The 26,738-nt window shown below is 40.1% G+C and overlaps 1 protein-coding gene across 1 annotated transcript; it reads left to right on the forward strand.

Annotated features, from left to right (window-relative positions):
• Positions 1-4,659: 4,659 nt before the first annotated feature.
• LOC148115979 (vomeronasal type-2 receptor 26-like) lies at positions 4,660-25,882 on the forward strand. Its single transcript, XM_087885338.1, has 9 exons — positions 4,660-4,905; positions 5,058-5,227; positions 5,630-5,870; positions 7,040-7,267; positions 7,718-7,827; positions 19,419-19,710; positions 20,609-20,672; positions 22,518-22,679; positions 24,975-25,882. The coding sequence occupies exons 1-9, from the start codon at positions 4,660-4,662 to the stop codon at positions 25,868-25,870; spliced, it is 2,409 nt and encodes an 802-aa protein (XP_087741464.1). The 3' UTR covers positions 25,871-25,882.
• Positions 25,883-26,738: the final 856 nt, after the last annotated feature.

Raw genomic sequence — 26,738 nt, forward strand, 5'->3', positions numbered from 1 at the left:
ACCTGCAGCAGCTTCTTGCTGCAGATACTCCAGTCCAAACACTGTAAGCAGAATGACTGCAAATCAATCACTCCAGCAGGGCAAGATAATGAGTTCCAGAAATGAAGAATTCATGGCAGTAAATTCTAGCAAGACAAGATAAGCACACAGAAGCACGACTATAATTCAAACAGTCAGTAGGAATGTCAGGAATGCATGCCCCACTCTCAATACTAGGTGAATTCAGCATTTGTTCCTGACAAACACCCCTCCCAACTGCCTCTCCCTTAAACTCCATCCCCAGGGCCCTTTCCTTCCTCGTAAGCCACACAACCCATGTTGCTCTCTTCTGCATTCTTCCTTGCACGCCCTAGGATGAGGAGGGGCTGGGACTTGGTCTTCATGTGAACCCTCTCTCCCTTGTTCTACCTGTCCCCTGCTCTGCCCAGCCTGACTTTGCCCTTCCCCAGTTTCCTCCACAGCCAATGGAGCCACTCTCCCGCTCTCTCTCAGCTGTTCATCTTCCATCTCAGATTCAGACTCCGACAGCGGCATTTACTCTGCATAATATTCTAATTGGATAAGCATTGCACTCATCCATTAATTTGGTGGAGGTCTATCCAGGTAAGGTTAATAAGCAGAATAAGTGGAAAATAATCGCTATCAACTTGGAAGGAAACTTTAAAAGAGTCAAGAAACTGTAAACAATTTCCAGATACAATTACATAGTCTATAACAACTGGTGTCAAACTTGCAGTGCACGGTGGCGTCACATGATGTATTGTGACCTTTTCCCCTTTGCGAAACTGGATGTGGGCATGTCCAGTGCATGACACATCCAGCCCACAGGCCCCCAGTTTGACACCCCTGGTCTATAAAGTTATACTTGGACCCATTCCAGTATGTAAGCTCTTTATATTGGTATCGGTCCAAAAGTAAAATGGAAAAAGACATTGTGGATTAACTTTTCAAATTGAAATAGAAAGTATTTATTGGAGTTACTTCATGGAACCTATGGGCAGCCTATAGGAACAGTGGACATCGAAGAGTGTCATTGGCTGTAAGCTGAGGCTATATATCAGTCCGGTATCTGATATTTTTTTTTTTAAATGATGCTGTGCTTCAATGTTTAGATGACCTAGACCTGGGGTGTCAAATTCAAGGCCCACAGGCCAGAGCTGGCCTGAAGAGTGTTTAGATCTGGCCTGCAGTGCCACCCTGGAAACAGTGGATCGGCCCGTGGTGCCTCTGCCAGAAAAAATGGGCTCCTGAGCTCCATTTTTGGCTGCGATGGCCTCCTGCAACCCTCTGCCAGCAAAAATGGAGTGGCCCTGCCAAGCTCTATTTTCACTAGCAGAGGGTAGCAGAGGGTTGCAGGAGGCTGTTGCAGCCAAAAATGAAGCTTGGGAGCTCGTTTTCACTGGCAGAGCTCTCGGGCGACTAGCACAGGCATCCCCGACACGAGTGATGTCAAGCTGGCCCCTCCCACCCTTGCCACATCCACCCCAGGCCCCCAAGGTCAAACACAACCCTGATGAAGAAAAGAGCCTTGGTGGCACAGCAGACTAAAGTGCTGTTAAATAGCACCAGCTGTCTGCAATTACTGCAATTACTGCAAGTTCGAATCTCACCAGGCTCAAGGTTGACTCAGCCTTCCATCCTTCCGAGGTAGGTAAAATGAGGACCCAGATTGTGGGGGCAATAAACTGACTTTGTATAAAAAAGAACATTGCTTGTGGGGGGGAAAGCCCTACTAAGCAGGTATATACAAAAGTATGAAGGCTATTGCTTAACACATTGTAAGCCACCCTGAGTCTCCGGAGAAGGGCGGCATATAAATTGAACCAATAAATAAATAAATAAATGTGGTCCTCAAAGAAATTGAGTTTGACACCCCTGGCCTAAACATTGGTATTTGAACATAGATCTTTTTAACATTTATATTTTATTGTGTTAATAATCTAAATGAAATGTTAATCTAGATTGCTAGTCCATGTATTATATGCCATGTGCTAAATAAATAAATAAATATAGGCAGCCTTGAATTATGGCAAGAATTTCAAGAGAAGGAGAAAAAATGATCTGATTATGGTTAAATAAGGAGTACTTATTTCTGGTGATGAATTATTATCTGCATTGAATGGAGTTTAATTTGGAAATGTCTAATGAAGTAATGGGTTTGATTTTTGATATCTAAATCGGGAGTGAGAAGTCAGCCTTCTCAGAGAAATACCTTGATTTTTCCCTTGAGGAAAAAAAAATCAAGAAACATACCCAAAAAATTATATTAAATTAGGGCAAGCGATGAAAGATGAAAGATGGAGAAAACTAAAGTTATCTTAGTTAGCCTCAATTGCAATAATCAAAAGGAATGCTTTATGCATGACAATTTAGTTAAAATGGCAGCAATCAGAATCTCAGAGAGAACTTTACAAGAACAAACATGGCAAGAAGCCATCATTTAATTTATACAAAGTGGGGAAAAATCCATGGGGAACCAAAACATCATACAAGATTCCAAACAGAGAGGTGGTCTTCCCTCTCACTCAAATGTGAGAAAAACCCACTTCCTACTAGCACTGTCACTTAGTTTCAGTTGTGGAATGTGTGCAAGAAAACAAACAGTTTCAATTCTGAGCTACAAATATTCTCGTCTATCAGTACATTTGTTTGTCCCCAAACAGACACTAATTGCAGAGGTGGGCTTCAAAAATTTTAGCAAGGGGTTCTCTGCCTGGTTGCTGGGTGGGCGTGGCCCGGGTGGGCATGGCCTAGTCAGCCTCCTGCACCACAGGGGGGATGTTTTTGCCCTCCCCAGGCTCTGAAGGCTTTCGTCAACTACGGAGGGCGAAAACAGCCTCCCCAGGCTCCGGAGGCCCCCCCAGAAACGGGCCCATTTCCAGCCTTCCTGAAGTAGGCTCATTTTCACCCTCCCCCAGCCTCCGTGCGTACCCTGCATTTACCTGCATCCAAAACGGGCCACGTGGGGACTCATGTGAAAGGCGGGGCAGGGTGGGCGGGGCCAGCCAGGAGTGGGATTTGGGGGATTTGGGGGTTCTCCAAACTGCACAGAATCTCCTGAACCCCTAGCAACCCCCAGCAGCCCACCCCTGAGTAATTGCCTTTCTCTAAATAGGATTCTACCTACAGGCCTATTAGAAAATTTCCCTAGAAAAAGTGTCTATCGAATCACATATTAAGATGCCACTTTTCTTGATCATGTTACAACTCTCTCTCTCCCACCCTGAGTCTTCGGAGAGGGGCAGCATACAAATTGAATTAATAAATAAATATAATACAAGATTTGGGGCCAAATTTTTCAGTCTCCCTCAATGGCCAATCTTCAAAGTTGAGAGCCTCATCTATGAGTTCTCCCTTTGGGCACCTCTTTGTTGACTTGTTCAAGATTCAGAGAGTTGATGGTTCTGTTCCTTGCAGTTATCCAAATCACTGTGATTTATTTCCTGACTTTATGTTAAGACCTGAGAGGCCTTTCTGCAAACTTTCAGCAATTTGACACAAACATGTCAGAACATGTTTTGATGTCAATATCAGATTCAAAAGCAAAGTTCAGTGGAATCTTATGTCTGAACTTCCAGGTGTATAAATGATTCTGGAGACAGAAAGAGAATTGGGGGTGAGAGAGGGTTAAGGACAGGCAGGGGCTTTGTGTATTTTTCTTGAGGACTCTGGAACTTCTGTCCTGGAAGTGGTTTTGTTTTCTTCCAACTCTTCATCTCATTCTTTGTAACCATAGAGAAGGTACCAACAGAGCTACCAGAGGTATCACCAGGGCCGGATTTAGATGAAAAGAGGCCCTAGGCTATTCCACTTATGAGGCCCTTTCACCTATAGTGAAAGTGTAATTTTAATTTTGCTAACAATTTGAATGTAGGCCCCTCTTGATCTTGAGGCCCCCTCTTGATCTTGAGGCCCTAGGCTGAAGCCTAGTTAGCCTATAGGAAAATCCGGCCCTGGGTATCACAGAGAAGGATCAGTCAGGAACAGAAGTGATGTTGTTGCTTCTTCTAGTTGTGCAGCTTCTGTGGCCACGGGGAGCCTGTGGGATGCTCAAAGCCAAATGCCTCCTAACTCTGAAGCAGAGTGAAATAGACCCAAGCAATCATTACAAACCAGGAGATTATTTCATTAGTGGCATAATCTCTGAAAAAAAGGGTACTTTTCAAACAGTGAGCTTCTATAGAAGTCCTTCAACAAAATTTTACTCGTAAGTCTATCTTCCTGCACTGCATTAGAGCCTCTCCATATCCAGTGAACGTCCAGTGAATGCCTCCAAAACACAAGTCCATGAAGCAACAAAACCACCATTGAAGCAGTGGTGAAATCCAAATTTTTTTACTACTGGTTCTGTGGGCGTGGTTTGGTGGGCATGGTGTGGCTTGGTGGGCGTGGCTTGGTGGGTATGGCAGGGGAAACAATACTGCAAAATCCCCATTCCCTCCCCACTCTGGAGCCAGCCAGAGGTAATATTTGCTGGTTCTCCAAACTGCTCAAAATTTCCGCTACCGGTTCTCCAGAACCTGTCAGAACCTGCTGGATTTCACCCCTGATTTAAAGTACTGTTAGGGAAGAAAAGTGAAATATTATTTTAATTGATATGTTCATACTTGCAGACTATCACACCCGTATTTTTGGAAAAGTCTGCCCTTCCTTTTCACCATGGAGGACATCAATCAGAATGGTCATATCTTACCCAACATCACTCTGGGTTATAATATCTATGACAATTTCTTCAGGGTAGAAATGACTACAGATCCTTTGCTGGATCTCCTTTCAGACGGGGAGGCCAATGTGCCCAACTACAGGTGTGGAAGACAGAGAAACACAGTGGCTGTTCTGGAAGAGGCCGAGACTGGCATCTCCATCCAGATTTCAACCATGTTGGGCCCCTACAAAATCCCTCAGGTGTGTCTTTCTTGTGGAGACAGTTTTCAGTCATGGAGCTTTCAATCACAGGCCCTCTGCTGCAAATGAAAAGCAGAGTTTGATTATGAAAATGAGACGATTTATATTTTGCATATTAAATTTAAATTACCACCATCTTCCATTATTTTCAGGTCGGTTACAGTTTTGCTTCCCAAATTCTGAGGGATAAAACTCATTTTCCCTTCTTCTACCCAAGGCTCCCAGCTAAAGACGTCCAGTACCAAGGGATGGTCAAGCTGCTCCTCCATTTCAGGTGGACCTTGGTTGGCCTTATTACTTCAGAAACTGACCAAGAGGAAAGGTTCATAAGGACAATGTCCTCTTTGATGTTAAGAAATGGCATTTGTACAGTTATATATCAAAGCTTTCCACTAAATATGCATCAGATAGTTGTAGAACCTGAACAATATTTCAAGTGGAGAAAAGTCAATGTGTTTGTTTATGGTTCGGGGATTAATTCATTCTGGAACGGAATGGTGATTTTACAAACAATACTTCAAGATTTTCAGCAACATGTTCTAGATAAAGTCTGGATCACTACAGCTCACTGGGACCTTAATTCTGATTTCATCTTTGATATACGTTCCCTTAAGCATATTTGTGCCATTTTTTCCTTTTTGGTACCGAAAAGGAAATGCACAAATCATGATTCTTTTGGTCTCTTTCTCCAATCCAAATTTAATTTTTTAAGAAAATCTTTTAGATGTTCATCCACTAAGGATGCCTTTTCGGTGAAAGTTTGGTGGCGGTGCAGACAGAGAAAAGATCTGAAGGCTCTGAAAAAAGAGGAGATTGACCGGTTCCTGGCTGTGGACAGCTATCTCACTTACAAGACCATCTGGGCTCTGGCAAGGGCCTTACATTCAGCTGATGAACATGCATCCAAGCGATCAGGGAGGAATGTCTTTACGAAAATGGAAGCTCCAAGGCTGAAAGCTTGGCAGGTATTTCTTTCCCACCAGAGATAATTCTCCCGCAGATGGGAATGCTTTTAAAGTGGCTCTTTTAGTTATTGATTCTGAAAAGATACGTCATCCTGAAACTTAAATCCAACTCAGTTGCAAATTGTTTGCAAACCAAAATGAATTGTTCTCTATATTTTCCTTTGAATTGCCCTGATGCTTGTTTCTGCAACATTACTGTTTTATTTTTATTTCAAAGAGAATGCTTTTATATCTCATCACTTCAGCCATTATTCTCTTTCAATCAAACATCTTCTAGTAACCATTTCCTTGGCCAAGATATTATTCTGTGTCCGTGTCTCAATACTTTGTCCTTTTTCTCTGGAAATTGGAGTACTGCTGTGTCCTAGAGAACCTACTGAATCCCACCTGATAAGTTGGAACAGTCTAACACCATGATGGCGAACCTATGGCACGCGTGCCACAGGTGGAACGTGGAGCCATATTGGTGGGCATGCAAGCGTTGTTCTAGCTCAGCTCCAGCGTGCATGCATGTGCCAGCCAGCTGATTTTTGGGCTTTCTGGGCCCACTGTAAGTCAGGAAACAGGTTGTTTCTGGCCTCCAGAGGGCCTCTGGGGAGAGTGAGGAAGGCTGTTTTTGCCCTCCCCAGGCTCCAAGAAAGCCGCTGGAGCCTGGGGAGGGCAAAAAACAGGCCTACCGGGCCCACCATGCCATCATGTGCCAAAAGCGGGGGGAGCACGGGGGTGGGTGGGTGGGTCGTGTTGCACATGCGTGGGGGGGCGCATTGAATTATGGGTGTGGGTACGCGTGCGCGACCCTCCCCCCCACTCCCCCAGCTTTTGGCACTTGACGGCAAAAAGGTTAGCCATCACTGGTCTAACACCTCTTAACCGCAAACCCTAATGGACTGCCTTTCTGCTTAAGAAACTTCTCTCCATTCCTTGGCTACAACCCTTTGCCCAGAGCCTCTCTCCATTCCTTGGCTACAACCAGCTTTATTCTTTGGCCTAAGTATGGCTGTAGAAAGCAATGGATGGAGAAAGAAAAGTATTTTGAAAGGATCCCTGGGAGGAATCTTAACATTATTTGAACACAGAGAGAATAATGTTCAAATTCCTCCCAGTGTAGATCAAGGGATCTTTTCAAAATACTTCTGATGTGCTTTCTAAACTCTTCATTTCCTTTTCAGCTGCATCCCTTCCTTCAAAGTTCCCAGTTCCACAATAATTCCATAGATGGAGTACATTTGGATGAGAAAGGAGATCTGACAGCTGATCTGGACATTGTGAAGTGGGTCATTTTTCCAAACAGATCTCTCAAGGGAGTGAAATCTGGGACTCTAGAAAAAGGGGGATCGCAGGATTTTAAAGTTACCATCGATCAGACGAGTATCACAAAGATGGAGATGCTGAACAAGGTGAGACTAATATTTATTTTATTCCATTCAAGGTGGCAAAAAGAGCACTGTAACTTTTAGATGAAGTGGGAGCTTGCTTTCAATGCCCCCACCCCATTAACGTGAGTTTTCATGTTCGTTGATTTGGCTCTGAAGATTGTGAATGTCTTCATAATCTGTAAATGGTGTTACTTCATAATCTTTAAACTAAAATGGAGGGTGGAGGGGGGCCAATCTTCATGACCTTTATAACCTAACTCCAAGCAAAAAAACACTAGATAACTGTTAGAAATTCTGTTTATATATAGCACCACAGAGCAAACAAAGAGTACAGTCACCATGTGCTTTACTGTTCAACTGTTTAACTGTAACAGGAAACTCTTTTTAGAACCAAAGAACATAGAGAGAAAAAAGGAAAAAAACACAATGAGGTATTATATCTCTGTTTCCTCAGCCCCTGCCTCTTTCAAGGTGTGTGGAAAGCTGTCATCCTGGATTCAGGAAGGTGGGTCAGGAAGGGAAGCCCATCTGCTGCTACGAGTGTCTTCCTTGCGCAGAAGGAACCATCTCCACCAAGGAAGGTGGGTGATAACAGAAAAGGGGCAGGCATATTTCATGAAAAGCTATCTTGATAGGCATTTTTAATCCTAGCTTTAAAAAAAATCTTGTAATACATATAATTTACTGCATAGATAGTGATAAAAGTAATCTTGTAACTGAAATCAGAAACAGGCTATTAAAAGGAAGGGTATCAGTGAGAGCTTGGCATTGGAAGGGAGAGCCAGTTTTGTCTAGTGGTTAAGCCGTCAGGTTAGAAAGCAGGAGACAGTGGGTTCTAGTCTCACTTTAGCTATGAAAGCCAGATGGGTGACTTAGGGTCACTCTCTCGCAGCCCAACTCATCCCGCCAGGTTCTTCTTCTTCTTCTTCTTTTTATCAAAAAGTTTTATTTTTATTTTTCATAAACATATTTAAATGTACAGTGTCTTATCCATCATTAATCATTAATCTTATCTTTTAACTTTTATTTTTCAATTATTGAAAACTTTTTTTATTCAATTGAAACTTTTATTATTCAATTATTTTTCAGTTCTCTATTACCATTTCCTCTCCTTTATTTTACCACAACATTTCCTCTTCTTCTTCCCTTCCCTTCCTTCTTCTGACTCTTTCTACTTTCTTCATTCCTTCTCTCCTTCCCTTTCCTACTTCCTCTCCCCTTCCCCCACTCCTCTCTTCTTCCCTTTCTAACCCTCTTTCCTACTCTTCTTTCCCCTCCCTTTTCCTTCTCTCCTTTTCCCTCTCTTCTATCCCTCTCTCTCCTTTCCTCCCTTCTCCCCTTCTCCCCTCCCTCTACTCCTCTCTCCTTTTCCACTCCCTTGTTGTTTCCATTTTCAATTCAATCTAGAATGGTATTCGAGCAACCCTGATTTTCTATTTACATGCATCTTCATTTCAAATACTTTTTTGCTTTGTGATTACATCTATTTTATCATTCCTATACATCATTAATCAATCCATGTATCATCTGGGTACAACATTTTGTGTCATCATCTTCAACATTTATCGTCATTTTTAAAATGTATACATTTATCTTTCCTCTTTCACTTAACTTTAAAGTATTACAACATATTGTTCCCAAAATTCTTTTACATTGTTTATTGTCTATTCTCACTCTCTATCCATTGATAAAATTGCCCCCATATATTGTAATACTCCGATTCTTCTTCTCTTTAATTGCCAATGTCAATCTATTCATTTCTGCACAGTCCAGTATTTTCTTAATTACCTCTCCCTTTGTAGGAATTTTTTCTGGTTTCCAATTTTGTGCAAATACCATTCTTGCCGCCGTTATTACATGTATAATCAAGTATATATTTTCTTTACTATACTTCTCTGGTAAGATACCCAACAGGAACAGCTCTGGTTTTAAATCGATATGTTGCTGTATCATTTTTTCTAACCATATTCGAATTTTTGCCCAATAGTTTCTCCCCTCTGGACATGTCCACCACATGTGATAATCTGATTTCGGTATCTAATGACATTTCCAACATTTAGCTGATTTATCGTTAAACATTTTTGCCAATCTTTTTGGTGACATGTGCCATCTATAGAACATTTTGTATAATTCTCTTTATACTACCTTGGTAGTACAGTGGTCTAAGGCACCCTGTTATTAAGACCAGCTGCCTGCAATTACTGCAGGTTCGAATCTCGCCAAGGCTCAAGGTTGACTCAGCCTTCCATCCTTTCTAAGGTAGATAAATTGAGGACCCAGTTGTGGGGGCAATAAGCTGACTTTGTATAAATATACAAAAGAATGAAGGCTATTGCTTAACGCATTGTAAGCCGCCCTGAGTCTCTGGAGAAGGGCGGCATATAAATCAAATTAAAAAAAAAAATGCTCTGGCCACTGTTAATTTATAATTTCTTTCCTATAATTGTTGCCATTTATCTAACTCAATTGTATATCCAAAATTTTTTGCCCATGCTATCATTGTTTCTTTAACTTGTTCTTCTTCCAACTTAACCCCAAGTAAATAACTATACAATTTCTTAATTATTTTCTCTTCTGTTCCTGTGAGAATCTCATCCAATACTGTCATTTCCAGATAAAAACCATATAACTTTGCATCTTTTTCATATCTCGATTGTATTTGCAGTTGAATATACCACTCCATTTCAATCCCTTGTTCTTCTAATTCTTGTTTTGTTTTCAATTCCCCTGTTGCTGATAAAATATATTTATATCTTATAATATTTCCCATATTCAACAATGCTTCCATTGTTGAAAGCCATGTTGATATTTTCAAGTAATGCTTTTCTCTAACCTTCTCCCATACTAATAATAGCACATTTCTTACATAATGTCTTTGAAAATAACTGCACATCTTATTTTTCCCATACCATAAAAAAGCATGCCAACCCAATTGTAAATTGTGCTCCTCCAAAGTCAGTAAACTCGTGTTTCTTAATACAATCCATTCTTTCATCCAAGATAGTGCTGCTGCTTGATAGTATAATTCCCAGTTTGGTAGGTCAAATCCTCCCTTAGTCTTGCATCCTGTAACATTTTCATATTGATTCTTGCCTTTTTTTTCCCTACCATATAAATTTTGATAGCGTTCTGTTCAAATCTTCAAAATATTTCAAAGTATTGTTTGAAATAAAAACAACAATCTAGGTAATATATTCATCTTGATTACTGTTATTCTTCCCATTAATGATAATTGCAATTTTCCCCACCTCTCCAGGTTCATTTCAATTTGTCCTTTCAATTTATAATAATTGTTGTCTTTAATCATTGCACACCTTGCTGTTAGTTCTATTCCTAAATATTTTACCTTTTTGGTAATCTGAATATATAGTTTCTCCATTAAATCTCTTTTCTGTTTCTCTGTAATATTTTTTTCACCAGTATCTTTGTTTTATCTTTATGAATTTTCAATCCTGCCACCTCTCCATATTCTTCTATTTGTTCTACCAGGTTCTTCTTGTGGGAAAATAGGAGAAGGAAAGAATATAACAAAATAACTGAGTTGGAAGCGACCTTGGAGGTCTTCTAGTCCAATCCCCTTGCTACCTTGGTTGTTAGTAAAAAGAATATAAATCAATAAAATAATATTATGGCATTTCTTGTTCTTCAATCTTGTATAATGGTGAACCTCTGCCAATTTTTTCTGGGCATCTGTGGACAAATTGTGAAATTTGGATCCTTGCCTTGCTTTGCCTTGCCTATGTATGAATTTAACATGTATAACATGCCAAGCAAGACATCCAACACTACCCTCCTTCCCTCCCTCCCTCCCTCCCTCCCTCCCTCCCTCCCTCCTTCCCTTCCTTTTGGTTCTTTTTTTTAACAATCTTCCATATGACAAATGAGGGACATTTTCTTTTTGGAGTCACAGAAAGGACTGTAAAATAGAGGTTGGGTTTTTTTCCCATCCATCCTCAAAAGAGATGTCCAAGTAGATGGAAACCATTGCTGCTTGCTTTTCTGGCATGGTTGGGAGGATAAAGAAACTGGAATCCAAGAGCCAGGGGAGTTACTATACAGACAGGAAATCTGGCTATTTCCTTGATTAAAGTGGATAATAAAACAGCTTCCTTACCAGCTGGTTTACACATGAACATTAGCAGCTAAGTTTATTGGAGAAATATCTCCCATCTTAAATGAATCAGAGATGAAATGGGCCACCCACTTGAGTCTTGAGTCCAACCATTTATTCCTTCATCTGTTGAACTAGTCCAGTCAATGACCATCCCTTCATTAATCATTGCTGGGAGGAGTGTGAAGTACTTTGTATTTCATTTCTAAAATGTGGTTCATGGAATCTGGAATTCAAATAGTGCAACTTAAATGCATCCACAGCTCATCCTGGGAATGTGTGGTGGAGATTCTTGTTTTCCTTGGGCTCTTGTCCTTTTGTGTTGCACTACTTAAATTTCCAAAACATTGCTGCATACTACCTTTCTCCAAACACATTCATCCACACATCACCAGTTTCACTCCAATGATGCATGTGATGGAAAAAAAACTTTATGTAGATGTTAATCTTTCTCTTTTCAGATGCTGAGAAATGTACCAAATGTCCAGCAGATCAGTATCCAAACATCAGCCAAGATGGCTGTATACCTAAGACTGAAACTTTCCTATTTTATCAAGAAAATTTGGGGATCATCCTAGTTTTCCTTGCCTTGTTCTTATCTTTGGTAACAGGCTTAGTCTTGGGAATCTTCATTAAATTCCAAGAGACTCCCATAGTCAAAGCCAACAATCGGGATCTCTCCTACATCCTCCTCATCACCCTCCTGCTTTCCTTTTTGACCTCTTTTCTATTCATTGGTGAGCCCAAGATTGCCATTTGCCTTCTGCAACAAGTGGCATTCAGCAATATCTTTTCAGTTGCCATTTCTACTGTCTTGGCCAAAACTGTCATGGTGGTGTTAGCATTCTTGGCCACAAAACCAGGGAATAAAGTGCAGAGATGGTTGGGAAAGACCTTGTCCAATTGTATCATCCTTTCTTGTACTGGTGTCCAAGTTGTCCTCTGCAGCATCTGGTTGGGCACTTCTCCCCCATTTCCTGAGTCAGACATGTACTCACAATCTGGGGAGATCATCCTGCAATGTAATCAAGGCTCTGTTGCCATGTTCTACCTTGCCCTTGGTTACATGGGTTTCCTAGCTCTCATCTGCTTCACAGTGGCTTTTCTGGCCAGGAATCTCCCTGGGGCCTTCAACGAAGCCAAGCTGATCACCTTCAGCATGCTGGTCTTCTGCAGTGTCTGGGTGTCCTTCCTGCCAACTTACCTGAGCACCAAGGGGAAGTATATGGTGGCCGTGCAGGTCTTCTCCATCTTGGCTTCCAGTGCTAGCCTGTTGTTATTAATTTTCCTACCCAAATGTTATATTATTATTTTAAGACCAAATTTGAATACAAAAGAATATTTGATGTCAAAATAAAGTAGCATGTTTATGTGGACCTCAGAAATGTCAGTTGTTAGGAAATGGTTATTTGTCTAACTAGTTGGTCAGGCAATATATAAACCAACAATGTATGTTTGCTACAGATTTAACCACACGTAAATCCACATCAGGTATTGCAATAATGTTAGGGAATTCATTAATAAGATGGAAATCGATCAGGCAAAAGCACATAAATTTATCAACAATGGAAGCAGAATTTTCTTGTCTGTCTTTAATGTGCACAGAATTAGTTTATTATAAACAACTGTTACTTGATATAGGCTTAAATGTAAACGATCCATTTGTAATATTTGAGGATAATCAAGCTGCAATTAAGATGGCAACGAATTTGGCTGTAAAAACAAGATCTAAGCATACTGATATTAGGTACTTGAATGTAAGACAATGTGTACAGAGTAAAACGATATAATTAGAATATTGTATGACTGAAAATAATATCGCTGATAATTTTACTAAAGTTCAGGGTGCAATTAAACATAGAACATGTTGTGAATGTTATGGTTTAAGTATGTAAGCCATTATATATTGTCCTGTCCAAAGGGGAGAATGTTAGGAAATTGTTATTTGTCTAACTAGTTGGTCAGGCAATATATAAACCAACAATGTATGTTTGCAGTCAGAAAGGTATTATATTGCTTTAAGACTGTATTGCATCATCCTGTATACTGATTGGCTAAGCTCTGTAGCCAATGTACTTAAGGGAAGTCAGGATCATGGCTTGTGTGGATACTACACCATTTTACCTGCTTATTTGCTGTAACTCTCTACCTGATCTCTCTGCATGATCACTGTTTGATCATAGTTACATGTTGCTTTCTACTATTTATTAAATGTTTTGATATTGAACTTGTTCCTGTTTTGAAACTCAAGAAGAACTGTTTTATGGTGTATGACTACAACTGGTAAGAAGATTTTGTACTTGAAATATCCCTGGATTGATCTTTTAACTCTCGTCTTATCTGTGTATGACTTGGATTGTTTTCGGACTTTGATTTACTTTTTTCTAAAAGTAAAAGACTACAACAACTCAGTGTGTGTTTGTATGTTAACTGTGATTGTTCACAACCACTCCCAGTCGCTTTTCATACGACAGGGAGTGACATGGCGTTCCCATGTAACACCCCTCCTGCGCGAGCTGCACTGGCTCCCGGTGGTCTTCCGGGTGCGCTTCAAGGTTTTGGTTACCGCCTTTAAAGCGCTCCATGGCTTAGGACCTGGGTACTTGCGGGACCGCCTACTACCACCAATAGCCTCCCACCGGCCGGTACGCTCCCATAGAGAGGGGCTCCTCCGGGTGCCGTCAGCCAAACAATGCCAACTGGCGGCCCCCAGGGGGAGAGCCTTCTCTGTGGGGGCACCTACTATCTGGAATGAGCTCCCCCCAGAGATACGGAGGATCCCGGATCTGCGCACCTTCCGCCGCGCTTTAAAGACCTTACTATTTCACCAGGCCGGCCTGGCCTAATTTTCCCCCTCTTTTATAAAAGATTTTTAATTTTTAAATATCTTTTAGTATTTTATACATTCAATTTTAAATTGGTTTTAAAAGTTTGGGGTTTTAAATTTGTTGGGGCCAAAATTATTTAATTTGATTTTATTCTACTTTTAAATTTTGTATGTATGTGTTTTATTGTTTGGCTGTGCACCGCCCTGAGTCCTTCGGGAGTAGGGCGGTATAGAAATCAAATCAAATAAATAAATAAAAATAAATACGTTTACTCAAAGGGTACTCTGCTCAATAACCCACAACATCAGTTTTGAGCCAAGAATATCCTTAACATCAGTTAATAATTGCAACAAACAATATTCGATACTTTAATATTCTTTTAAAAATCCCACTAAGTACATGGTCTCAATCATTTCTTCAAGTGATAGAAATGTACTACAGTGATTTACATTGTACACTACGAGTGTCAAACTTGATCGCGTCACATGAGGTATCATGACCTATCATGACTTTTTTCCTTTGCGGATCCGGGATGGGTGTGGCCTGCTCATGACACATCCGGCCAGTGGTGAAATGTAAAATTTGTTATTACCAATTCTGTGGGCATGGCTTGGTGGGGAAGGGTAATGTGACTGGGTGGGCGTGGCCAACTTTATTTTTTTTACTTTTAAAAGCATTTTTTTCTACAACCTTAAGAGGTTGCAAAAAAAAAAAATGCTTTTAAAAGCCTCTGACGATCCCAGCTGAGCTGCACAATCATCAGAGGCTTTTAAAAGCATTTTTTTTTTTTGCAACCTCTTAAGGTTGTAGAAAAAATGCTTTTAAAAGTAAAAAAAAGGCTCTGGTGATTGCGCGGCTCAACTGAGCATGGGGGATGTGTGGGGATTTTTGCTACCGGTTCTCTGAACCACCCGCCGCCATCGCTACCGGATGCATTTCACCCCTGCATCCGGCCCACCAGCTGCTGGTTTGAAACCCCTGCTGTACACTCTAATGATATTACAGTGTTTTTGCCTTTTCTCTTTGTTGTTGAGCGTATGAGAAAGTATGCAGATATGTATGGATGCTTTCACTGAGTGTAGGATAATTTCCCAAAAGTACATATTACTAGAGAGCAGGACATGATTCTCTTGAAGTATAAATTTGTTTATTTTTTCCAATTAAAACTTACGTCTCCTTTCCTAATGGGGAAAGGATAGGGTTCGGGATAGGACATAGGATAGGATAGGATAGGATAGGATAGGATAGGATAGGATAGGACATAGAATAGAATAGAATAGAATAGAATAGAATAGAATAGAATAGAATAGAATAGAATAGAATAGAATAGAATAGAATAGAATAGAATAGAATTTTTATTGGCCAAGTGTGATTTGACACAAGGAATTTGTCTTGGTGCCTATGCTCTCAGTGTACATAAAAGAAAAGATACATTCATCAAGAATCATAAGGTACAACACTTAATGATAGTCATATGTTACAAATAAGCAATCAGGAAACAATATCAATATAAATCGTAAGGATACCAGCAACAAGGTTACAGTCATACATTCATAAGTGGGAGGAGATGGGTGATGGGAACAATGAGAAGATGAGAAGATTAATAGTAGTGCAGACTTAGTAAATAGTTTGACAGTGTTGAGGGAATTATTTGTTTAGCAGAGTGATGGCGTTTGGGAAAAAACTGTTCTTGTGTCTAGTTGTTCTGGTGTGCAATGCTCTATAGTGTCGTTTTGAGGGTAGGAGTTGAAACAGTTTATGTCCAAGATGTGAGAGGTCTGTAAATATTTTCACAGCCCGCTTTTTGACTCGTGCAGAATAGAATAGAATAGAATAGAATAGAATAGAATAGAATAGAATAGAATAGAATAGAATAGAATGGGAATGGGAATGGGAATGGGAATGGGATGGGACGGGACATAGAATAGAATAGAATAGAATAGAATAGAATAGAATAGAATAGAATAGAATAGAATAGAATAGAATAGAATATTCTTTATTTGCCAAGTGTTATTAGACCCACTATGTCACTAATTCTGGCTATGCTAAATGTCCTTCTTATTTCTGTCTTTTCTAAAAGTGTTTTATTAGAACAATTTGGGGCTAAATTCTCCAATATCCTTCAACATTTGGAGTGACCTCTGTGAGTTCTCCCACTGGGCATCTGCCTGTTGACTGGTTCAAGATTCAGAGAGGTTTGTGCTCTCTTCCTTGCAATTATCAAAATCTCAGTGATTTATTTACCCATTTATTTGGTGCCTTCACATTAAGTCCCTAGAGAGGTTTCTGCAAACTTTCAGAGAAATTAAGAATAACACATCAGGATGTTTTGATGTCAATATCAAACTCAAAAGCAAGGTTGGGTGTAGTCTATGTCAGAAATGGCGTATCAGTGGCTCAGGTGACAGAGAGGGAATCTGTTTTCAGGACAAGTGGGGGCTGTGTTTATGTCCTTTGGTTAGACGCTGTCTGGATGTAAAACTTCAGTCTTGGGAGAGGCTTTAGTTTCTTCCACCCCTTCTTCTCATTCTTTGTCCAAAAGCAGGTGCAATATAGAAGGCTCAGTCAGGAATAGAAACCATGGTGCTGATGTTTATATTTATGCTGATTCTGTGGCCGTGGGGATCTGGTGTGATTCTGAAAGCCAAATGCCTTCTGACTCTGGAGCAGGGTAAAGTGGACCCAGATCATCATTTCAAGCCAGGAGATTATTATATTAGTGGCATAGTCTCTTCAACGGAGGCTCGGTTTCAATTATTAAGCTTTGATAGAAGTCCTTCAACAGAATTCTCAGCGTAAGTTAATCTTCCTGCACTGCACTGGAGCCTCTCCATTTAAAGTTACTGTCTACTGTTCCAGCCCTCTGTAAATACAGGCTGCTCTCCCTTAATCTGAACCAGAAGGCAAGACAAGAAGCAATGGATAGAAGCTAACCAGGGCGAGAACCAACCTAGAACTAAGGAGAAAATTCCTGACAGTTAGGACAATCAACCAGTGGAATAGGTTGGCTTCAGAAGTTGTGGATGCTCTTAAGAAGAGACTGAATAGTCATTTCTCTGAAATGGTATAGGAGCAGTGGGTTGAATCTGTTGTTGTTTTTGTGTTGTTTCTCCAGCAGTATATTATTCTTTTCCTGTTTTCTAGTTTCTTTACTTAAATGTATAATATTGAAGTAAATATTTAATATTTAATATAATATTTTCATTTTTTTAAAGAAAAAATTGTGAATGCTCCAACACTGGAAGTCTTTATGAAGAGATTGGACAACCATATGTCTGAAATGCTTTAGGGTTTCCTGCCTAATCATGGGGTTGGACTAGAAGACCTCCAAAGTCCCTTCCAACCCAGAAGGGACTTTGGAGGTAGAAGTCCCTTCTACAGTCTATGTTCTTTTCTTATTTTACCATTCTAACATGGGGTCCTTATTGCACACTGCAGATGATGATGCTCACTTCCAGCTGCCAAGTATCAGAACAATACCAGACATTTTGCCCCCATCCTCTTTAGTTCCTGTCCTATCAACAGAACTAGAGTATGCAAACAGAGGGACACGATGATCTCTCTCCCCACCTCACCCCTGAGCTGAGCTGGGGGATGCCAATCCAATAACAGAGGGTTGATGCATTTTCTCTCTCCATTGGAGATGAGATAAACTCACCTTTGTTTTTTTTCACACCAAAATTTACGACTGTGAAGAAGGACTCTCAATAAACAATACGGGGCATTCACTGAGTTTGCAACAATCTCTCGTTCTCATTCGTGAGTGCATGCCAGGGTCCTAAGAGAACAACAGAATAACTGAGTTGGAAAGAACATTGGAAGTCTTCTAGTCCAAACCTTGCTCAAGAAGAAGACCCTATATCATTTCAAACAAATGGCTGTCCTGTCTCTTCTTAAAAACATCCAATGTTGGAGCACCCACATTTTTTTTTAAAAAAAAAAATGAAAATATTATATCTACTATCCTGGTTAGTTTACTTACTTATTTACAGATTTCATAGGCTTTGCATGGCTTACAATTAAAAAAATAAAGGAACTAGAAAACAGGAAAAGAATAATAAACTGCTGGAGAAACAATACAAAAACAGCAAAGATCCCTCTAAAAGATCCCACTCTTTTTCAAAGCAGAGAAGGACAGCAAAGTTTTCAAAGCTTCAATGTCATCCATGCAGGAGCCATTTTCGATAAGTCTAAACTCTTGCTCCAATTCCAAAAAACCTTTATAATATCTGGAATATCATCATCATTTCATCATTGTAGCCATTGTCTATCCACTGCACAATGAAGGACTCTTCCACGTGTTTCCATCTTATATGGTTCTGAACTTTCTTTTGCCAATTGGACATCCAATATTTGTTGATGTCAATATTCCATCTTGTTTTAAGTCTCTTTTGTGGACGCTTTTTAATCAAGTGGGATCCATTCTATGACTATCTTGGTCCACCTCAGAGGTGAAATGCTCCCGGTTCGGACCGGTTCAGCTGAACCGGTGCCGATGGTGGCCGGCGGTTTGGAGAACCGGTAGCGATGGAGGCGCGAGGCTCTGCCCACCCACCCGGTCATCATTACTTCCTGGTTTTAACCAGGAAGTAACCTGTTTTTTACCCTCTGCACATACGCAGAAGGTTTTGCACATGCACAGATGTTCTGCGCGCGCACGTGATGGCGTGTGCACTTCCGAACCGGTTGGGAAGGTAAGTAGATTTTACCCCTGGTCCACCTGCCATCAGTTCTTCTTGCTATGTGACCAGCCAATTTCCATTTCAATTCTTTTACTCTCTTGATGATATCATATACTTCCGTTTGTTCCTTAATTTGTGTGCTGGTCTTTCTATCTTGCCTTGTAATGCCAAGCGTGTATCTTTCCATGGCTCTTTGCACCAGTCGTAGCTTTTATATCAATTGCATCTGAAATATACAAGTGTGAAAGTAACTAGTTTCTTTTAGCTATCTGCATATATCACCCACCCTTATTAAGGGAGAGGAAACCGTACATCAGATAAAATTCTTGAAGACCAACACATGAAATTGAAATTATATTAGTTTAAACAACTGGGATAGTGCCTTTAAAAAACCATGGTCCAAAAATTTTCCACTGATTTTATTCTTTTTATATGGTAATGTTTTAGAATGTTACTAACTGTTTAAAGGAAAATTGTTAGAGAGCAGATTAAAAGTATTATTGGGGAAGAAAAGTTAACTGTGATTTTCTTCAATATGTTCGTACCTGCAGAAAATCATCCAAATTTATTTGGAAATTGATGCCCTTCCTTTTTGCTATCGATGACATCAACCAGAAGGGCCATCTCTTACCCAACATCACCCTGGGTTATAATATCTATGAAAACTTTTTCAAGGTAGAGATGACTACAGATCCTTTGCTGGATCTCCTTTCAGACGGGGAGGCCAATGTGCCCAACTTCAGGTGTGAAAGACAGAGAAACACGGTGGCTGTTCTGGAAGGGGCTGAGACTGGCATCTCCATCCAGATTTCGACCATGTTGGGCCCCTACAAAATCCCTCAGGTGTGTGTTTCTTGGGGAGAAAGTTTTCTGTCATACACCTTTGAATCAGGGGTCCTCTGCTGGAAACGAAACCCAGAGTTTCATTACAAAGATGGAAGCAAGAGCATTTTGCTTCTTAAATATAAAATATTACCATCTCCCATTCCTTTCAGATTAGTTACGGTTTGGCTACCCACCTTCTGAGGGATAAAACTCATTTTCCGTTCTTCTACCCAATGCTCCCTGCTGAAGGAGTCCAGTACCCAGGAATGGTTAAGCTTCTCCTCCATTTCAGGTGGACCTTTGTTGGGCTTGTTGCTCCAGAAACTGACCAGGGGGAGAGATTCATGAGGACAATGTCTGCTTTGATGTTGAAGAATGGCATTTGTGTAGTTATATATCAAACCTTTCCACTAAATGAGAATGACATGGATATAATATTTACACCACATTTCAAGTGGAGAGAAGTTAATGTCTTTGTTTATGGATCAGAGAGTAGTTCATTTCGGATAGGAATAACGATTATACAAGGACTACTTCAAAATGTTTTGGAACCTACTCTGGAAAAAGTCTGGATCACCACAGCTAATTGGGATCTCAGTTTCGATTTGAAGTTTAATATGTTTTCCTTTGAATACATTGGTCCCATTTTTTCCTTTCTGATACAGAAAAGGAAATGGGCAAACTATGATGCTTTTGTTGTCTTTGTCAAAGCCATAATTAACTTTATGAAGAAAATCTTTATATGTTCACCTACTAAGGATGCCTTTTCGGTGAAAGTCTGGAGACGGTGCAGACAGAGAGAACTGTGGACTTTGAAAAAACAGGTGATTGATTGGGTCCTGGCTGCAGACGGCTATCTCATTTACAACACTATCTGGGCTGTAGCAAGGGCCTTAAATTCAGCTTATGTCTCTAGATCCAAGAGATCTGTGAGGAAGAGGGGCATCAAGATGGAAGTTCCAAGGCTGAAAGGTTGGCAGGTATTTCTTTTATGTGTTTCCCCTTGTTAGAATTTTTTTATATATATAGCATCACAGAACAAACAAAGAGTACAGTCACCATGTGCTTTACTGCTCAACTGTTTTAACTGTTAACAATATTTTTTCTGTTCTTAATATTTAAACAACAAGATATCCACTGTGATTATGCCTGTGCTTACTGATACTTTCATAACCAAGTTGAAAGTTGAAACTTTTTTTAAAAAATGATATTTCGATCTCTACAATGGATGAATGGTTGCAAAGTTGATGGAGTTAGCAGAGATGGCTAAATTGACTGCCTTGATAAAATAAAATAAAAAACATAATTACTTTTGTTTCTACTTGGAAACCGCTTCTGGACTTTGTGCGTGAGGTGGAAAAAAACTTAAACTTTGATTTTGGGTTTTAATGATTGGATAGATTTTTTGATGTAGAAATAGCTAGTTTATACTATTATGTAAAAGTAAAAAGTTGAAATTTGATGTTACTATCTTATTCTAGTGCACCAAAGGGAGTTGGAAGTCAACGGCTTTTCTTCCTTTTTCCCTTCCCCTTTTCCTCCCCTATTTTTCCTATTATTTGTTTTTGTATTTTGTATTAAAAACTAAAGAAAATGAAAAAAAAATGTAAAAGAATATTAAAAACAGAGCCTGATATATACACACACACATACACACACAGAAATGTTCAGATCCCCTCCCCCAGTCTGGGTGGAAACTAATCAATGAGAGAAGCAACTTAGAACTAAGGAGAAATTTCCTGACACTTAAAACAATTAATGAGTGGACTAACTTTCCTGCAGAAGTTGTAAATGCTCCAACACTAGAAGTTTTTAAGAAGAGTTTGGATAACCATTTGTCTGAAGTGGTGTAGGGTTTCCTACCTAAGCAGGGGGTTGGATTAGAAGATCTCAATAGTCCCTTCGAACTCTGTTATTCTATTATTCTATTCTATTCTATTTTCCATTTCAGCTTCACTCCTTCCTTCAAAGCTCCCAGTTTCACAATAATTCCATGGATGGGGTATATTTGGATGAAAAAGGAGATCTGACAGCTGACCTGGACATTCTGAACTGGATCATTTTCCCCAACAGATCTGTCAAGAGAGTGAAATCTGGAAGCCTAGAAAAAGGTGCATCCCAAGGTTTTAAAGTCATCATTGACCAGAAGAGTATCACACAGGTGGAAATGCTGAGCAAGGTGGGACTAATATTTATTTTATTTCACTGAAAGTGGCAAAAACATGGTTCCAGTTTTGGGATTGGTGAGTGTTTGCTTTCAATGCCTTTGAGTTTTCAAGTCAACTGACCAGAATCTAAAGAGTATGAACTTCTTCTTTATCAGTTATTCAGGTGACCTTGAAAAATAGAGTTTACAATTTTCACACATTGTACATATTCGTTGACTCTATGGAAAGGAAAGTAGATTGAGCCACTCGTGTCGATAACATCATTTACATAACCAAAGAATCCAGTGAATAGTTCCCTAATAAATTTCATTTTGTTGTTGTTAGTTGCGAAGTCATGTCCGACCCATTGTGACCCCATGGACAATGTTCCTCCAGGCCTTCCTGCCCTCTACCATCCTCTGGAGTCCATTTAAGCTCATGCCAACTGCTTCAGTGACTCCATCCAGCCACCTTGTTCTCTGTTGTCCCCTTCTTCTTTTGCCCTCAAGGATAAATTTCATAACAAAATTTAAAATCAAAGTCTAAAAATTGTAGTGCATATGAAACATCAAGAGGAAGGACAAAAACAGAGAAAGAGTATCAGATCAATTTGTTTGATAAACCTTGTATTTCAATGAGCCTTTACTCCTTTAATATTTTTTTGGGGTGTGTGGAAAGTTGATATTCTGGATATTTTTCCACTCTCTCTTCAGCCCCTGCCTCCATCCAGGTGTGTGGAGAGTTGTCTTCCTGGCTTCAAGAAGGTAGCTCAAGAAGGAGAGCCCATCTGCTGCTATGACTGTTTTCCATGTGCAGAAGGAACCATCTCCACCATGGAAGGTGAGTGACACCAGAAAATGGGATAGACTTTTGGGAAGTCTATAGAAGCCAACACAGCTCATGAATGGTTGTTTTGACTGGTATGGCTTTTTATATATATATATATATATCAATTTTCTTACTTCTTCGTAGGGTTTATGTGTGTTTTTCTTCTAGCCAGGTTTTTCCTACGTAGCCAAGGTTTTTTTGTAGCTCCAGCTCAGTAGAATCTCATCTACTCTGTTCTGGGTTTTTTTTTCTTTTCTGACACCTAGCAAGCTCTCACTGCTAGGTGGGAGACCTAAATAGATCCATTTCTAGCTCGTTAGCTGTCATCAGTAGGCCACACCCATATCCTCCCTGTAAAGGCACAGTATCAATTTTCTTACTTCTTCGTAGGGTTTATGTGTGTTTTTCTTCTAGCCAGGTTTTCCCTACGTAGCCAAAACACACATAAACCCTACGAAGAAGTAAGAAAATTGATACTGTGCCTTTACAGGGAGGATATGGGTGTGGCCTACTGATGACAGCTAACGAGCTAGAAATGGATCTATTTAGGTCTCCCATCTCCTTTCCTTGAATCCAGTAATGAAGGCTGTACTTGTATGTTTAACAATCCCAGTAAGAATACGAGCCCTGGATTGATCCTTCCTTCCTTCCTTCCTTCCTTCCTTCCTTCCTTCCTTCCTTCCTTCCTTCCTTCCTTTCTTCCTTCCTTCCTTCCTTCCTTCCTTCCTTCCTTCCTTCCTTCCTTCCTTCCTTCCCCTTGATGAGAAATGTCAGACTGTCTCTAAGTGGCTGAAACAGACAAAAGTTTCCTCTTCTAGCTGGATTCACAGGAAGAATGTTAAAACTGAGGCTGGTCTTTTTCTTCACCCTTCAAAAGAGATCTCCATGGAGACAGGAACCACTGGTGCTTCCTTTCCTGGAATAGTTGGGAAGATAAAGAAACAGAGGAACGAAGGCAAACATATGGTCCCTGGATAAAGTTGCATGAACCAATCTGACTCAGTCACTGGGAACAGAGTTGAGTCTTCCAAGCTTTCAAATTCATGATGGATCCCATGAGGAAGGATTGATTCAGATTGGCTCCTGAACAGGGGAATACACCAGCCAGAGTAACTACTGTTCAGTTTCCTTGATCACAGCTCAAATCTCAACCAACAAATGCTCTGTCTTGCACATTGGCAAAAAAATAAAATAAAATCAGAACATAAAATACAAATTAGATGGACATGACCTTGTAGATGACCGTCACTGTGTCAAGGACCTTGGAGTATTCATTTCTAAAGATCTAAGCGCCAGATGCCACTATAACAACATGTGTTAACCTAATCTTATGTAGCTTCTTCTCTGGTAATATTGTACTACTAACTACAGCATACAAAACAGATCAATTCTTGAATACAGCTTATCTGTCTGGAACTCACACTGCATATCGGACATTAATACAATTGAGAGAGTCCAGAGATATTTCACAAGAAGAATCCTCCACTCCTCCGCTTGCAATAAAATACCTTATGCCACTAGACTTCAAATTTTGGGCTTAGACAATTTAGAACTACGCCAACTTTGGTCTGACCTAAACGTAGTACAGTATATAAAATCCAAACTTGATTGCAGAAAATATGACTACAGCAACAGAGTGGTCAATGCCTGGAATGCACTACCTGACTCTGTGGTTTCTTCCCCAAACCCCCAAAACTTTAACTTTAGACTGTCTACTGTTGACCTCACCCCATTCCTAAGAGGTCTGTAAGGGGTGTGCATAAATGCACCAGCGTGCCTACCATCCTTGTCCTAATGTTCCCTTTTTATTCATTTCCATTTCCTGTATTCATGTTCATGTTTATACTTTGATCTCTTAACTTATATATGCTTGGCAAATAAAATAAATAAATAAATAAATTATAAATAAATAAATAATGAATAAATGAATAAACAGCAGTGGGGGGAAATTGACATTTGCAAAATGGGATTTGATAGAAGAGTTTTCCTAACCTCCAGTTTATTCATACAGGTGAGCAGATGAATCAGACCTGGAATGGGTTACAGAGACCTTGAGTCTAACATTCTCCTCCTTCCTAGGCTTGAAATAATCCAGTTTGGAGGTCCAAGAAACTATTTCTCCATGGACTGCAGAGTGCTTTGGTTTTCACCGCTGAAGGGTGGTTAATGAATTCTGGGATTCAAACAATGCATAACACATTGGAACCAATGCAAAAATTCATGCACACCATCAACAGTTTCACTCCAACTATGCATCTGAAGGAACAACCTGATTTAATTGGTACATTTTAATCTTTCTCTTTTCAGATGCTGAAAAATGCACCAAATGTCCAGCAGATCAGCATCCAAACATCAAGCGAGATTACTGTATACCTAAGACTGAAACTTTCCTATCCTATCGAGAAAATTTGGGGATCATCCTAGCTTCCCTTGCAATGTTCCTGTGTTTAGTAACAGGTTTTGTCTTGGGAATCTTCATTAAATTCCGAGATACTCCCATAGTCAAAGCCAATAATCGGGACCTTTCCTACATCCTCCTCATCTCCCTCCTGCTTTCCTTCTTGACGTCATTCTTATTCATTGGCCAGCCGAGGAGAGGGACTTGCCTTCTCCAACAAACAGCCTTCAGCAACATCTTCACAGTTGCCATTTCTACAGTCTTGGCCAAAACAGTCACTGTAGTATTAGCATTCTTTGCCACAAAACCAGGGAATAAAGCACAAAGTTGGCTAGGGAAGACCTTGGCCAATTCTATCATCCTTTCATGTTCTGGTGTCCAAGTTGTCCTCTGCAGCATCTGGTTGGGCACTTCTCCCCCATTCCTTGAGTCAGACATGTATTCACAATCTGAGGAAATCATCCTGCAATGTAATCAAGGCTCTGTTGCCATGTTCTACCTTGCCCTTGGCTACATGGGCTTCCTGGCTGCCATCTGCTTCACGGTGGCTTTTCTGGCCAGGAATCTCCCTGGGGCCTTCAATGAAGCCAAGCTGATCACATTCAGCATGCTGGTCTTCTGCAGTGTCTGGATATCTTTTGTTCCGACCTACCTGAGCACCAAGGGGAAGTATATGGTGGCTGTGCAGGTCTTCTCCATCTTGGCTTCAAGTACTGGCTTGCTATGCTGCATCTTCATCCCCAAGTGCTATATTATCTGTTTAAGACCATCATTGAATACAAAAGAACATTTGATGTCAAAATAAAATAGTAATTAACTTTTTGTATGACTTTTCTTCTTATGCCAGTTATTAATGGAAATATATTAATTTGTCCTTTAAACATCAAAAAAACCCAAACAAACATGAGTCCACACACACACACATGCAATTTGTTCTGCATCATAGTAGAAACCAATCTATAAACCATAAATATATTTCACCTTTTTTCATTGTTTTGAAGTATGTAGAAAACTCCTCTCAGAGTCTGTCCCACCTCCCCCATTCCCCCAAATTTTGGTCTTTGGTTTATATTGACGAATTTGTAAACACAGTTTGAATATCTCAACCTCTGCTTTTCTGTCTGCCACTGTCTGCTCCCATAGACAAAAATTTCCTTCCATCAATATGTCTAGAACCTCATTCCCCTATCTAAAACTTCATCCATAATCTTGATATACACTACTGTAGTGAACCTCTCATATTGGTGCTTACTAGCAGGGATCCAGTGGCTGGTACTTCTTGGATGTACCCAAATCACAGCAAAGAGTAATAGAGAAATTGACAGGTAATCTGGGGGGCCCTTTTGTCCCCTACAAACTTTTCACTTTTGACCAATCATGTTGGGCAGAAGCCATGGATTAATAGATTTGAAAAGGTACTTTGTGTTTTTCTCATGATGGATCTTGTCCCAGATCTTGAAAAGGCCCAGTGGTTGTCAGCCCCAGTTCATGTAAAAAATGAATAAAGCAATAAAGCAGTGTTCTGTTCAGAGGTTATCCAGCCTGATCATCTCCACCACATATACCGGATAAGATTATGAAGTTGATCTAGTTTCTATCCAAAGTCTCTTGGTCTTTAACTTTGGGAAATACTATCTGCAAATGACATTGCCATAGTTTCATGGTACATGGAG

Source organism: Pantherophis guttatus, chromosome 2 (genome assembly GCF_059756535.1).
Source record: "Pantherophis guttatus breed Tessera chromosome 2, ASM5975653v1, whole genome shotgun sequence".
In the NCBI taxonomy this organism is placed as follows: domain Eukaryota; kingdom Metazoa; phylum Chordata; class Lepidosauria; order Squamata; family Colubridae; genus Pantherophis; species Pantherophis guttatus.